The following is a 14,918-nucleotide window of genomic DNA, read 5'->3' as shown; positions in this document are numbered from 1 at the left end:
AGTGCAATGTCTTCTGGTTCTAGGTACTCTATATTGGTGAGAACATGGATAGCCCAAGTAAGGTCAAATGAGCCAAACTTAATAGTAATGGTGTAAACTTAACATAGATACCATAAAAGAATAAGTGCTTCTTTGAACAATCTGGCTGTGTGAGGTATTTGGAAAAGATAAAGAAAAAGATATTTTGGATATAATCCAATAGGTCCGATACCATAATCACCTCTTTTCACAATAAGTATTGCTTGGTACTTGAAAATGAGGTCTCTAGCATGACTTTCAAGAGTCTTTTGAGCTATTAACTATTTGATTTCAATGAGAAGATTTTGTATAGGAAAAATGGGTTCAAAATCTACATTTGGGATGAAAGGTTTATAATCTGGTTGTTAAAGATAAGGGTAAAAAAATGATTTTTCTTGTGCAGTAATTATGAGGTTAGTGAAAAAAAAAAGGTGAAGATGAGGGATTTAGCATTAAATATTTCAAGACATGTAAAATTCCCACATTTGCTTCATAATGTAAAGCTTTTTATCAAAGACAAAAGACTCATTAATCTTCAGTCATCAGTGTAAGGGTGTTCAAGTGACTCAACTTACCTTAGGACCCAAACTGCAATTGGAACCACAGGGTTAACATACAGTGTTTTGAGCACCATACATCAGGTGCAGGCTATCTAGCCGAAGATTTTCCTTAAAAAAACAAGTAACTTAATATAAGCTTAAGAATTGGTAATAAAATAATTATGACATTAAAGTAGATAATAATTTTTGAATTGTAACTTTTTCATTTGATATGTAGACACATGCATGACAGAAGACCTATACCATCATACTGATTATGTGAATGTTATGGCATGCTTTGTTGTCAATCACGAAAAGCATACACCAAAATTTTAAAAGACTACAATCATGTGAAGTTAATGAATTCAAGTGTAATTAAATTGCTTTCCTTAGTTTGCTAAACTTTCCTCTTAGAAGATGTTTGATATGCAAAATATTAAATTTTGAAAGAAAATGTGATATTTAAAAAAGTGTGATCTTCGGAGAAAAGTATGATTTTCATGACATTCTTTTTTCAAATTCTTATATTTGGTTGGGGTGAATCTAAGCTTATTAAATCATATATTTTTATCATAATATTTTTGACAACATAACAAATACAACATTTTGTTAAAAAAAAATAATTGACAAATAATATAGTATTCAAGTTGCCAATTATAAAAAATAAATAAAATGAAATAGTGATCAATTATTGTGTTTATCTTCAAAGGAAGATAGTATTTAATATCTTTTAAAAAATTTAAATTGTACAATTAGTGTATTTATATAATAAAATACAATAATTGATGTTTTTTAAAATAATAATGAACAATTACTATGTCATTTTTTAAATAAATGTAATAATTAATTATATTAAAAATATTATAATAATCAATTACTGCACAATAAACAAATAAACATCTTGTTTTAAAAAATAACTTAAGTCAATTATTGTTTTTTTCTTTTAAAATGTAATAATTAATCATTAACATCTTTAAAAAAATTATCAGAAACTATTATTGCGTTTATTTTAAAATAAAATAAACGCGCTAATTGATCTTTTTAACCGAGGCCCTGTTTGAGCGTGGGCAGATCAGTGGCGCATGCTTCGAGCTAAGGCGCGTGGATGACCTGCGGTGGTGCATAGACCTCTATCATTGTTACAGCCACCAACTTCTGTGCTCCCAATTATGGGTTTACAGCGGATGGTGGAGGCCGTTGTAATCCTTCCAACGAGCACTTCGTGCTTCCCATTGAGGCTTTTGAGAAGATCGCCATTTGGAAGGCTGGCAACATGCCTGTTCAGTATCGAAGGTACAAACTCTTCCTTTCTTTTATATAACCTACTTTAAGCTTCTCATCTTAAAAGAATATTTTATTGCTTGGTTTAAACAGAGTCAAGTGTAGGAAAGGAGGCGTTCAATTTACGATTGATGGTTCAGTCATCTTTGTATCGTTGCTCATCAGCAATGTTGGTGGTGCTGGAGATATAGTTGCAGTTAAGATTAAGGCAGTTATAGGGTTTGTGATAAAAAGAGTACTTCAATTGGTAAAATACACAGATGTAATAATTATAAATTACTGCAATTTTTTAAAAAAAGAAACCATACTTATAGAATAATTATCACGTACCTTTAAAAAAATTACAGTAATAGAAATATGAAATATAAATTAAAAAAACAACTATTGCATTTTATTCATTTCAAATGTCGAATTTTAATTTCATTGTTAAATGTTATTTTTTTAAAAAGATAACATAAAAAATATTTTTTTATTCAAATCAAATATAAAATTTAAGTAATTTTTTGTTTGAAATCATAAAATATTATAAGGAGAAGTACTGAATTTTTTATTTCAAAATTTTTTAGTATTGTTAGAAATGATATTTATTTCAGAAACTGAATAATCTTAAATTAAATGTGAGAATCAAACATTCACAATCAAAATTTTAAAGAAAATTTTTTGGATTTTTCTAAACCAAATGCTCTTTAGGGTAGAGAGCTATCGTGAGGATAGATGCAAATCATGTTGTGACTTAAGCCTAACGGTTTTAATGGGAAACGGATTCTTGTAAACAAAGACATATTTAATGATACAAACACAAATTTGCACACAGAATTATTTTCTCCAGCACCAAAAATAAACTGTTTACCTACAATAATTAAAAAGAATAGTTCAATTTTGTTAACATAATGGTGAAATGACAATAATAACAGCAAAATTGAACGGGAGCTGTGCTTGTTGTAAATAATCAGAACCTTGCAAACGGCACTCTTTTTTTATTTTTATTTTTTTTTCTGGAGATCTCTTATCTTTCTACTCATTTTAATCAGGCTTGATAACAACACGCTTAATTCAACCACAAAAAGAAAAGGCAAGTACCTTTCTCATAAAGAGGTTACAACCGAGTTAAGAGTTCTGCTAGCGTTGACTCAAAACATAATACATATAACAGATTTAGAACTTGTTTGTCAACTTAAAGCATATGCATAAGCAAAAAAAAAAATCCTGCTGTTTCTGCTGACGCTACACTTTTGAATTTGAGAATTGCCTAAAATTTTCCTATCTGTCATTTATTTCTTGAGCCCAAGCTTAATGGATGAGTATGACAGCCTTATCATACCGTACCAAAAATACGATAAAAATGCTTGAAGGGATATTAAAAATATGTTACATTTTATCACATCGCATAAAAAATATGATAAAATCCAACGGGACTAATAAACAAAGCCCAATTACATATTCAAGTCAATGCTTTATCAGACAATCTTGTAATGCTCGTCCATTTGACTACCAAATCAAAGAGATGAAGAAAATCGACTTATTTTCCAAACACATTGAACCAAAAATTTCAGTTACGGCTTCAAACTTCCATCCAAGGAAAAGACCCAAATTTTTTCCACAAGCCCACCTAACACAATCTCAAAAATTATGCACATCTTGGACCGTTGTCTAATATGCCAAGCTTCAAAATCACCGTCAAAGTCAGTGACGTCCAAAAATTTGAACCTTTTATGGGGAAAGAACGAGTCATTTTTTGGGGGTCTTGGTTTGGCCATGTACATGGGTTTATTCAATGTTCCTATAGTCCGTAGACCCCTCAATTTCAAACCAAATTATGTCTTGAATTGAAGCCTTGAAAGGGCCAAGACAAATGCAATTTGATGACAATGGTTTTGTATTGAGTTCAATTCTACAAAGAAAGTGAAAGGGTTGGGTTTCTTAACGCATTGAATTTATTAGCTTCATTTGGTAGATACTTAGTCTTGTTTAAATTTTATCGTATTTTTTATGCGGTATGATAAAATTTATCATTCTTTCAATTAAATTTAAATATAAATTATAGTAAAATTAAGTTAAAATTAATTTTTTATTAAAAATTTCTTTCAATCATAACTATAATAATTTTTTTCGATCGTAATTATAATAACTTTTATTATTATTTTTAATTTTATCCTAATCAAATTTACTGTTCATTCAAATAACACCTTAACTAGTAAGCACAACTTTCAATGAAAGCTCTTTTCATTTTTTTAATGAGTTAAGACTCACAATCACAGCACCTTTAATTTTATAAAAAAAATGATAATCAATTGAATTGATTATTGTGAATTTTAAAAAATTTTAATAATAATTTGATTTAATGATAAAATGATGAATTTTTAATTATAATAATAATAATAATTAATTTTTTATAATGTTAAATATAAAAAAATTGAAAAATGAAGTTAAAACTTGTTGTAAAGTATAAAACAATGAAAACAATTATCGTCAGAACGATTGAAGGCAAAAGGAGTGACATAATAATCATATTGGATCAAATTGAATGAGAGGTAAAATTTGAACAAACTAATTTGAGATTGTTCGGAACTAAACATTTGAGGTTATAAGAAATTAAATTTTAATTATTATAACTAAAAATTTAGTATTTTATTAACAAATTATATCCTCCTTTCAAAAAAAAAAAAAGAAGAAAATCTTAGATCCTCTTTATCGAAATAAACGATAAATTAAGAATGTATTATGTTTCCAATATCCTTAATTATTGCCCCTTTAAATTCCTGATAATAGCATTAATTTCAAAATATTCAGCTTTTGCAGATAAAAGAGGACCATTGACCGTTTATTAACTTATATATAAAGGCAAAATTGACCAAATATATTATGTATCTACTTTTTTTATTGATGGATTAATATTTAAAATGGTTTTTGTATTATATACTTTTTATCATATGATATTTGAAAAAAAATTCATTTTAATATTTTAACTTTTATTTTATCAAGTTTGTTGATAATTATATTATTACTTTCGGTTAAAAAATAAAATATGAATTTTTAAAAAATAATAATAAAGAAAAAAGAAAAAAAAAGGTGAAAGAGGAAACGAATAGATAAAGAGGAGAGAGAACGGCAAAGGATGACATCTAGGATTGGCATGGGTCGGGTTTGAGGTGAATTTTGCTCGTCTCGAATCCGATCCGATTTTATGCTTTATTAAATTCGAATTCGATTTTATTCGAAATATTTTTTGTTTTTTTATACCCAAATCTAACTTGACTCGAAATTAATAAAATATTATTTTTTAAAATATAAATAATTAAAAATGTCATTATATAAATATATATATAAATAAAAAATTAAATAATTAATTAAAAATAATTTTTTATATAATATCGGGTCGAATCGGGTTTTAGACAAACCCAAATCCAACCCGATCAAAAACCTAAATTTCAAAAAAAAAAAAATCAATCTCATAAAATCGAATCGAATCAAAAACCGTTAGGGATGAATTTGATTGCCGTCCCTAGTGACATCACTGATTGACACTGATCCATTAGATTCGGGGCAGGACAACCCAATTCGATCCTAAGCAGACCAACAACATCGTCCTTACCTTTTCCTTTGCCTTTTTTCCTCTCTCGCTCTCCTATTTCCTTCCTCCTTTCTCTATTCTTTTCCTTTCTTTTTTTATTTTTTAAAAATTTTAATTAAAAATATATATTTTCAATTTTTTTTGAATTTTTTATTTAAATATTGAAATGAAAAATGAACGATATAATAATAAATGAACATTTATACTTTGTGCCAAGAATTTATTATGTATTAATATCATGTAATTAATTTAATTAATGCTGTAGTTTAAATTTTAAAATATAAAAATATTTAAAAGAATGAAATTTTGGATATCAAAATAAAAATTTTATTTTTTAAATATAAAATACGAAAATATATACTAAAGCTTTTTTTTTTTGTATTTAATGCTTTATATATATATGTAAAAAAATAATTTACAAAATAAATTAAATTTTTTAAAATGAACATTATAAGAAAATCTGAATCACACTTCAAGTGTGTGCACTTGAATTGACCGTTGATACTCCTCTTTTGATGATCATCATCCTTAATACAACAACTACTTGAGCGTTGAAGTTCCAAACAAGGCTTTTCTTCTACATAACATCACCCTCGTCATCGTCTTTATCTACATAACATCACCCTTATCATCGTCTTCATCAATAACATCACAGAGATCTAGCGAGTACACAACATCTTCCCTACTCCATCCCGCACGTAATAACACGACAGACAAAACCCTCACGTTCCACTCCGCATCCTCTCCGACCATCACCAATTGGGTCCCACTCTTTTCCTTGTTGTCGTTATGATCGCAGCCGTCCATCATCATCATCTCCCTAACTTCCTCCTCTCTCCACCCTCCCTCTCTTAATCTCCAAAACACTTCCTCCAAACATCCCCCTAACCCCAAGTCCTCCTCCGCCTCACCCCTACTCCACCACCCCCGCGTGACCCCACGCGCCCCCACTCTCCCCCCTCTCTCCGCCACGTCCGTCCAAAACTCAATCCTCCGCGCCGCGGTCGCCGCCCAAGCTGGCACGTTGTTGTTATTGGTTTTCCTCCTCATGAAAGGCTTAAAAACCCCACCTCTTCTCAAGAATTCAACTTCTTGAAAAAACCTAGTAATGTCAAAGCTCAATATTCTAACTTCCTCTCCATCAACGTAAAAAATAGGGTTTCCCGCCATGTTTGGGGTCGAAGGGATATAACAGTTTCTATATATAGGAACAAGAAGCGGCGCATTTTGTAGCAAGTTTTTAACCAAAGCCACGGCTTCATTGGAATTTGAAGGTTTAGGCCCCCAAGAATCAGACCAAAAGTTGTGTAACGTAATGTTCTTGGGAAGAGACAATAAAGGAAGGTTAAGGAGAATGTTAAGTTGTTGAGAAGAAGAAGATCGCCAATTTGGGAATGAAGGGTCGACGGGGAGGCCTTCTTGGAGGATAGAGCGGAGGTCAGGAGGGAAAGTGAAGTGGAAAGTTGATTCAATGGAGGAGAATTCTTTGTCAGTTAAGCCTGGAAGAATCGGAATATCAAGAGATTTAAGATGGTCGATAAGGGCTTTGGAATATGCAGCAAAAGAGAAACAAACAAGCTTTGATCTTGTTGGTCCTTTGGGTGCTTTTAGTAAAGGGTTTGGAGGTTGGCTTTGGGTTGTTGTTGCTGTTGCAGCCATTGGAAATTAAGCTGAAGAAATCGATAGGTCTTTTGTGTTGGATTCTTTTTTCTTCTTTTTGGATGTTTTTGAAGGGCGTGTTTAAAGGAGATTGATCAGAGAATCGGGAAAGAAAGACAAAACAGTTTTGACTAAAAATAGGGAGAGGGGAGGGGAAATGTTAACGTCTCTCATCTCATGGGTGGCAAGGGATGGATTACGTAAGGGAGTAAACAAATGGAAGTTTCATGGCGGAGAAAAATGGGGAAGTCACGTGGAAGCCTCGTTGACAATGTTGTTTTCGGCTTATATACATACATACATATATATATATATATGTATATAGATATATATAGATATAAAAGCCTCATCAGTCATCACCCCGCAATTGCATCTGCATTCAATTAATGGCTCAAATAAAATTTGGATTTGCAAGGTTGGAATTGCATAAATTTTCCACCCCATTCCTTCAGTTGGGATGGTATTTTTATCACCTCCACCGAACAACAAAAGGATAAAAAACATTGTTTTTGTGAAACAAAAAAATATTAGATATGATTCAAATTTAAGATATATATATATATATATATATATATGTATGTATGTCTCAGAAATCACTATCATTTGAGCTGTTTTTGTTAAGCCTGATAAGTTTTCTTACAACTAAGATTATGTCTCCAAATGTGAATGTGAAAGCATCAAGTATTCTTTAAATTAAAACAATATATAGTATACATGAACTTGAAGTTGAAGTTAAAACTATGGTTGATAAGAACATGATAGATAAAATGCAATGAATGATTAAAAAAACAAGAACAGAATCAAAATATTGCAAGCATATGATTAATTCTGAGACAGTGAAATGGAAACCAGCTTTTTCATGATAGCTACTTAAAGATATAAGTTTTCGGTCACCTGTCCATTCAAATAACAAGTAACCTGACTTTGATTCCCCCAAGTGATATAATTTTTCTTTTTCCTTACCTACAATAATTTTTAATTGTCCCCTAATAGATTGATTTTTATTTTTAATTTTTAATTTTAATAATAACCCACCATGCATAAGACTAGAAATGGTCGCACCAGAACATGACACAATTTTATTCATTTCTACATTTCTGAAAGTGATATAAATGAATCAGCTTTATAAATTTTATAAAAAAAAATAAAAGGAAAATTTCATCCACATTTTATAGTTTAGTTTTTGCAGATGAGATGGGAGTGGTTAATTAAGGAGGATTGATATATACATTTGGGTCCATGAATTTAATATGTTGAACATTGGAATCCAAGGCTTTGCCTTATTCAAACTTTAGGTAGGATTAATTTCATTCTTTGTTTACTTTTGATATACTAAATATGCTTTTCTCCACCTAAAGATGATTTTTTTTTTTTGACAGAGGAAGGGATTAAAAATATTATGATTTAAATTTTAAATCCATTAAATATTTTTTTAAAAGATAATTGTAAACATCCATCTATGTCCGGGGTTGATTGAAGTCGGTTTTAATTATTTCATAATTTTATATATAGTCTGATATATTATTGTATATGATTATTTTTTTATTATTATTATTATTATTTATTTTCTTTTTTTTTTTTCTTCTAATCTACGATTGAACATGGGAACTAAAATATGGATCAAAAGGAACTTAATCCACATGATCAAAGGCTTTAATTCATAATCAAGGATTTTTTGATTTTAAATCGGATAAATTGTTGAAACATAGCCTAAATTGGGGTTTGGACAAAACCCAATCTCAGAATTTGAGCCTAGATTGGTTCTGTCCATTTCCTAAAATCTATCTTAAAATTGCCTATAAATCGAACTAAAGATCAAAGGAATAGACATGGTGGATTTTGACAAGGAAGGACTTGGTATTTAAATTTGTTGGAAAAGTTTTCTGGGAGTTAGGTTTATGAGATTTTGGTTTGGGAATTCTAGGTTTGGTTTGAAATTTCTAGAAAAGATTTGGGTTTTGGATTTCTATTCTAGAGAATAAAGATTAGGATTTTGGGATTTCTGTAAGGGTTTAGGTTTTTTTGAAAATTTTGGGCTTTTTTTTTGTTTTTCTAAGTTTTTTAGATTTTTTAAAGAGCTTTAAAATTTTTGATGAATTTTCTAATAGAAATTTGAATTTTCTAATCAGATTTTGACCAATTTTTCAAAAATCAGTGATAAACCCAAATTTCGGTTGAATTTTTAAGGATTGTTTTAGAGAGAGGTTAGAAAAAATTAGGGTAGAAAGAGAGAGCAGATGGTGTTAGAGGTCTAAAACGCTGAGCTTGACTTTTATACTGACCCAAAATGATATCGTTTTGATAACCCATGATCTGTGCGTTGACTTGTTGACTCGCATGTCGACCTGCGCTCTAACTTGATCCAAATTGCAGGTTTTTCTTTTCCATTTTTATTTTATATTTTGATTTTATTTATTTTATTATTTTTAATGTATCTTATTTTTAATTTCTTTTATTGATTTTTATTAATTGTTTATTTTTACTAAGTATTTTATAAATTTTTATTATTATTAAATAATAATAATAATAATAAACAAAAAAAATCCTTTCAAATAAATTTAAAAACTCAACAAAAATAAAACAAATATAAAAGAATAAAAAAAATCTTTTCAAATAGGTTTATGAAATCCACCAAACTATTAAAAAATTTCATAAATCAGTTTAAAAAAATAATAAAAAATAAAATAAAAAAATAATTTTATCCTCTAAACGATTTGAGGATTACTTTTTAAATTAAGTATTTTCAAGTTATTGGAAGACTTAATAAATTTTTTAAAAAACAAAATTTTTATAAATATTTTCAAATAAAATCTCACCAAACTATTAAAAAATCTGTCTCAAAGTAAATCTTACTAAACTATTGAGAGACTTACTGATTTTTTTGAGTAAAATACTTCAATAAATTCGAAGACAAAGCTCTTTCAGAGTGGGACACTAGTTTTCATGAATATTCTTGATGTGAGAAAATTATTCTAGATTGTTACCAAAATATATGGACAATTTTAAGATTAATTCTCAATATTAAATATTTTTGTAAAACATAAATATTTTTTAAACTTGAATAATTTAAGATCAAACTAGTATTATCATTTGGATGGGTGTTGTAAATGTACTATAACATTCCTCACACGTAATCATACTCTTGAATTTAAATTTTGGTTTCGTATATCATATTCGATTAGATGACCAATCATACTTAGGTAAAAAAAAGATTGGTGGCGACTCTTCTAATCCATATCTAGCGATAAATTCACAGATTTATACGTTATCACTATAATTATATGAACCAATTGAATTAAGGTATTTAAAATTTTGGATTCTTGTTCTTGATTATTAGTATATATGTTAAAGAGTTCAAACTTTTTCTTTCTTATTTTAAATATGATTAAAGTTATTAATTAATGACCTAAACTCTAAACTTTTTAGCCAGCAATGCTATGAAACTAAAGGATTTAGAGATGTGTTTGAGGCTTAATTCAAATGGTAAAATTTAACCTCAAAAAATCTCAAATATTTTAGCTTTTCATTTTACGGTTACACATATATAATTAATATTTTAATTTTGATTTTTATAGTAATTCTTTAAATTAAAAAAAATATGTAGTTTACTTCAAAAAAATTTCTAAAGTCCAGGCCTGTTGGTTGGCCCATTTATAATCCATACAAAAATGGTTAAATGGGGTCAACAGATTATTTTATGGGTCTCGGTTGAACCACGGTTGGGCCTGATTTGGACATTTCTTGTCTTCGTGTTATGCTCTGATAAGATTGGGGGCAAATTTTTGGCTGATTCCTGGTTTAGTACAGGTAAGAGGATAAAAGAATTAAAGAAATGAAATGAAGAGATGAGAAGCGTAATAAGTCCCTTGTTTGGATTGTCAAGAAATGAAATGAAATGAAATGAAATGAAATGAAATGAAAAAGAGAGATTGAGAAGCTTAAAGCTAGCCTGATAATTTTAGATATAATATAATGATAAGATATGAAAATAATTTAAAAAAATAATTTAAAATTTTAATAAAACTTATATATAAATTTAATTAAAATAATAAAATATATTTAATATTTAATATTTTGATACGTATTTGACACGATAATTTTTTATATTTTACATATATTTGATATAATATAAATTCGGTACAAACAATTGAATTGTCAAATCTATTTAAAAGGATAGAAAATGACCTTTTTATTTTATTTCCTCGCATTTTCCTCTCTTACTAAACACTAATAAAAACTATTTTCTTTTTTCACTTTTGCACCCGCCATTATCCATCCTTTCTCTTTCCATCTTACCAAACAACTTTAGTTAAATTATAGAATAAAAAAAGTAATTTACATAAAAAATTTGTGAGTGAACTAAACCCTGGCCTGCTCTCCTACAAAATTTTGGGCAAACCTCTCTTAAATGTCAATCCAAAAAAGAAATTGTTGGCCCAATTGAGCAGAATCATCCACCATCGACTACACTTCATGTCAAACAAGAATCGATCACCAGTTATTATATTAAGGCAGATCCTTGGTGTTGATTCCTACTGCAGTATCCATCTTGTAAGCACCCTCATCTTTCATTTGAGCGATTTCTTCAGCTCCTGAGATAACATAATCTCCCATTTCCTCTTTATTTTCATCCTTTTCTGAGGCTACTGCAGCATCGTCAAGCTCCACTGAAGCATCATCCTCTTCATTTACAAAACTCCATCCAGGGATGAGTTTTCCTGCTTGTCTGATTACACAGCCATTATCATAGAAATTTTGGGAGATACTATTATATATATTTCTCCGTGGCTCTTCTGGATGGACACTAGCAGGCCAAGTAAAAGTTTCACCATTTGTCCCTCCCATGTGTGTAACTGAAACACCCTTGTTGCTTTCTTTAAGTTTCTGAGACAGACCAGGAATGGCGGCTTTACAGTTATCTACCTTGTCACCATTACTTTTAATTTCTAAAGAGGAATTATTATCAACCCCACAAATTTGGATGCCAGGACCTTCCTGTTGAACTTGGTTGTGTGATGCAGGCATTGATAAATTGCTTCCATTAACTTCCAAGTTAACACTACTATTTGTAATGGCAAATGGGATCTTCTCGCCATTATCTTTCTGGGCACTCAAAGTAGACTGAGCTGTTTTTTCCAACTTGTTCAGAACAACTTTCTCAAAAACAAGAACTCTAGCCTCAGGTTGAACTTTACTTGCTGCAGGCTTTCTAACTCTTGCTCGAGGATTAGACTCATCAGGAGAAGCCGACACATCAACTGAAGCAACTGACCTCTTAGGTCTCCCTCTCTTTGTTGCTGCTCTAGATAAGCCAGTTCGAATAACTTGAGCAGAAGGTTCTTCCACAGATAGTTTCGCAGATGAAACTTCAGCTTCAAGCTTTGTTAAGCGACTCTTGTAATCGGCTATTTCTGATTGCAACTGACCAATTATACTCCATAGCTGAACATTCTCAATTGACTGCATATGGAATCAGAAAATCATGGTTAGAAGAGTGGAAACAATACCAAAAAATAGATTAGGTGAAGAAAACACTACTACTTGAGCTTCCCAAAGTTGTTGATGCTTCTGAGAAAGTTTTGCCATTGGCCGGATAATTCCTCTTTGAGAGGACTCTCCAAAGGTTGCTGACCAATTAGGCATTGGTGGAGGTGCTGAAGAAAAGTAGCCATAAGCTCCTGGGAAAGTATTGTTGAAAGATGGCTGAGATTGTTGACCATGAGCCCACCAAGAAGAGGGATCCCAAGGACCTGTTAACTTGAAAACTCAACCATGGCCTCTTAATTTATCCCGCATTTAGCAACAACTTGAAGATTAATTTAGAAACTACGCTACATAAATTAGAACACCGCACAAGTCAATGATAATCAGTTTTCAATTAAGTGAGATGTCATAAATCAATTTGCACTAACAATAATCACATAGTTTGATGCAAGACGATAAATATGCATCAATCAGAAAGAACTTTGGCTTGCCTTACTAAAGTACTTCGTTGAAATCCTACCTGAAAAACCTGGGTATGGGCCAAAATGGTAACAGAGATTTGGAACTTGATGTTGGCTTCTTGGGGTGGTTCCTCCAATTATAGCAGAAGCTTGCCAGCTAGCATCACCTGTTGCAATGGAAGTAAATGGCTGAAATATAGCAGGCACACTTACTCCGGGAAAATGATAACTTGGACCCTGTGGCAGCCAAAAGGGTGCGGTCGATTGGGCTAAATGCACTGTGGGTTGGCCCTGCTGGACTGGAAGATTAGGGGAATTTGGCTGCAATGGTGCTACTTGCTGCCATCGGCTTACAAGAATAGGAAGAGTTGATTGGCTTGGTGCACATGGTCTTGTATTCAAGGACGACTGCTCTGCAGTCTGTTGAGTGGTATATTGCCATTGAAGAATATGTGAATATTGCTCATTTAAGGGAGAAAGATTTTCTGCTGAAGGGCTACCAGTTTTGGTATACTTTGCAGCAAGTGCCTCGTTGGATTGATTTTGTTCTTCCTTGCCCTGTTCATGACCAGTTCACCTCATTAAAATTGGAACACAGCATGCACACTCACCAACCTCACTCATCTCATCACAGCCATCCATCAGCTGCGGAATTGAAATGGATGGCTGGCTACAAGGGATGAGAGGAACTGGTCATTGCTCATAACATTTAATTTCCATTGTAATTTACCTAAACATAATACAGTCAATATTATGCAACTATTACAGCTTTACCTGTTCAACACTATCGCCTAAGATTTGAAATCAAACAATAGCAACAAAAGCATACAGAATATGCACGAATTCTCACTCCAATATGCTAAACTGAAAAGTCTTGTTCTTATGATCCAAAACAATAAGACAACACTTTGAAACTGAGATTTTTTTTCTTGTTCTCGTCATCTAAAACAAGGAAAAAAAAGTAGTGCCCCGGCTTAGCAATACTCTCGTTTTGCTTCAATCAGAACACATTGAGAACACAACAAAATAAAAGGAAAGAAAATTAAGCCCCAGAATAATAACCTATCAATCAATAAGCTTTTAGCTAATAAAAGACGCCATCTTTAAATACAAAGAACAAGTAAAACAAGACAATCCCTTTTAAGAACAATCGAAAAGAAGAAAATGGTCACTTACCAAGAGGCCATTTGATTTAGGTTCTTGAATAGAAGTAGTGGCAAGTTTTTGATGCTTCTTCTTCTTTTCCATTTCATTAACTGAGCACTTTATAGAAGCTCAAAAACCTAACTTCTATGGATGAATGTGGAGAAACGTAACTGTTGCAGTTAAAATGCTACATTACTCTAAAAAGAAGGAGATAGAGAGAGAGAGGGTCAAAGCCATTAAAGAGCAAGTAAAAAGCCCGGATGTCTTCTTCAGCACAAAGAGAATGTGAAGGAATATTTGACAGCCTTTTTCTCCGTTTCGTCAGCTTTTCCAGTCTCTGTTGCAAAACCAACTAATAAGTTCTCAAAAATATAAGGAAAAAAAAAAAGAACATGACAATAGTATTCCTTTGTTGACTGAAGTGGTAATTATTTATTCACGAAAAATTCATTGAAATACACATTTTGTACACCATTGAGTCATTGACAGAACAAGTTGCCAACCTCTACCACACAACCAAGCAAATTTGTATCGCACGAAATTTTGTTTAATAATCATTGTGGAAGGGGAAAATATTGACTAGGGCAGCCAGGGTACGGAGTAAGGGAGCAAGATCATGAAAAGAAACGTTTTGCTGGGTGGAAGACCGCCCCTCCCCCTCAAAATTTTCTTTGGTCAAAACCGCATTTTGTTTTGTTTACTTAGGTTCGATCAGATGCTCAAACAAACATACCTTTTTCCAATGCCTCCTCTAATTAT

At 31.1% G+C, this 14,918-nt stretch overlaps 1 protein-coding gene and 1 pseudogene across 2 annotated transcripts; both read right to left on the bottom strand.

The window, feature by feature from the left end:
* Window positions 1-5,713: 5,713 nt before the first annotated feature.
* Window positions 5,714-7,306, bottom strand: LOC111301037 (uncharacterized). Its single transcript, XM_022896556.2, has one exon. It carries the CDS (start codon window positions 7,066-7,068, stop codon window positions 6,019-6,021), a length of 1,050 nt encoding a protein of 349 aa, XP_022752291.2. The 5' UTR covers window positions 7,069-7,306; the 3' UTR covers window positions 5,714-6,018.
* Window positions 7,307-11,286: 3,980 nt separating this feature from the next.
* On the bottom strand, window positions 11,287-14,489 carry LOC149513862 (uncharacterized; annotated as a pseudogene). Its single transcript, XR_016329535.1, has 4 exons — window positions 14,190-14,489; window positions 13,073-13,571; window positions 12,610-12,818; window positions 11,287-12,528 (listed from the first exon to the last, which is right to left on the bottom strand). The product of XR_016329535.1 is annotated as an uncharacterized LOC149513862 (transcript).
* Window positions 14,490-14,918: the final 429 nt, after the last annotated feature.

The sequence above is a fragment of the Durio zibethinus genome, chromosome 18 (genome assembly GCF_047325235.1).
Source record: "Durio zibethinus cultivar Kanyao isolate XHJ-2024 chromosome 18, ASM4732523v1, whole genome shotgun sequence".
Classification (NCBI taxonomy): Eukaryota; Viridiplantae; Streptophyta; class Magnoliopsida; order Malvales; family Malvaceae; genus Durio; species Durio zibethinus.
The sequence above is the reverse complement of the archived record's forward strand: the minus strand, read 5'-3'. Positions and strand labels throughout refer to the sequence as shown.

Excerpts from the sequence above, each read along its gene's own strand:
- LOC111301037 (XM_022896556.2), bottom strand. The coding sequence starts at position 7,068 with ATGGCTGCAACAGCAACAACAACCCAAAGCCAACCTCCAAACCCTTTA.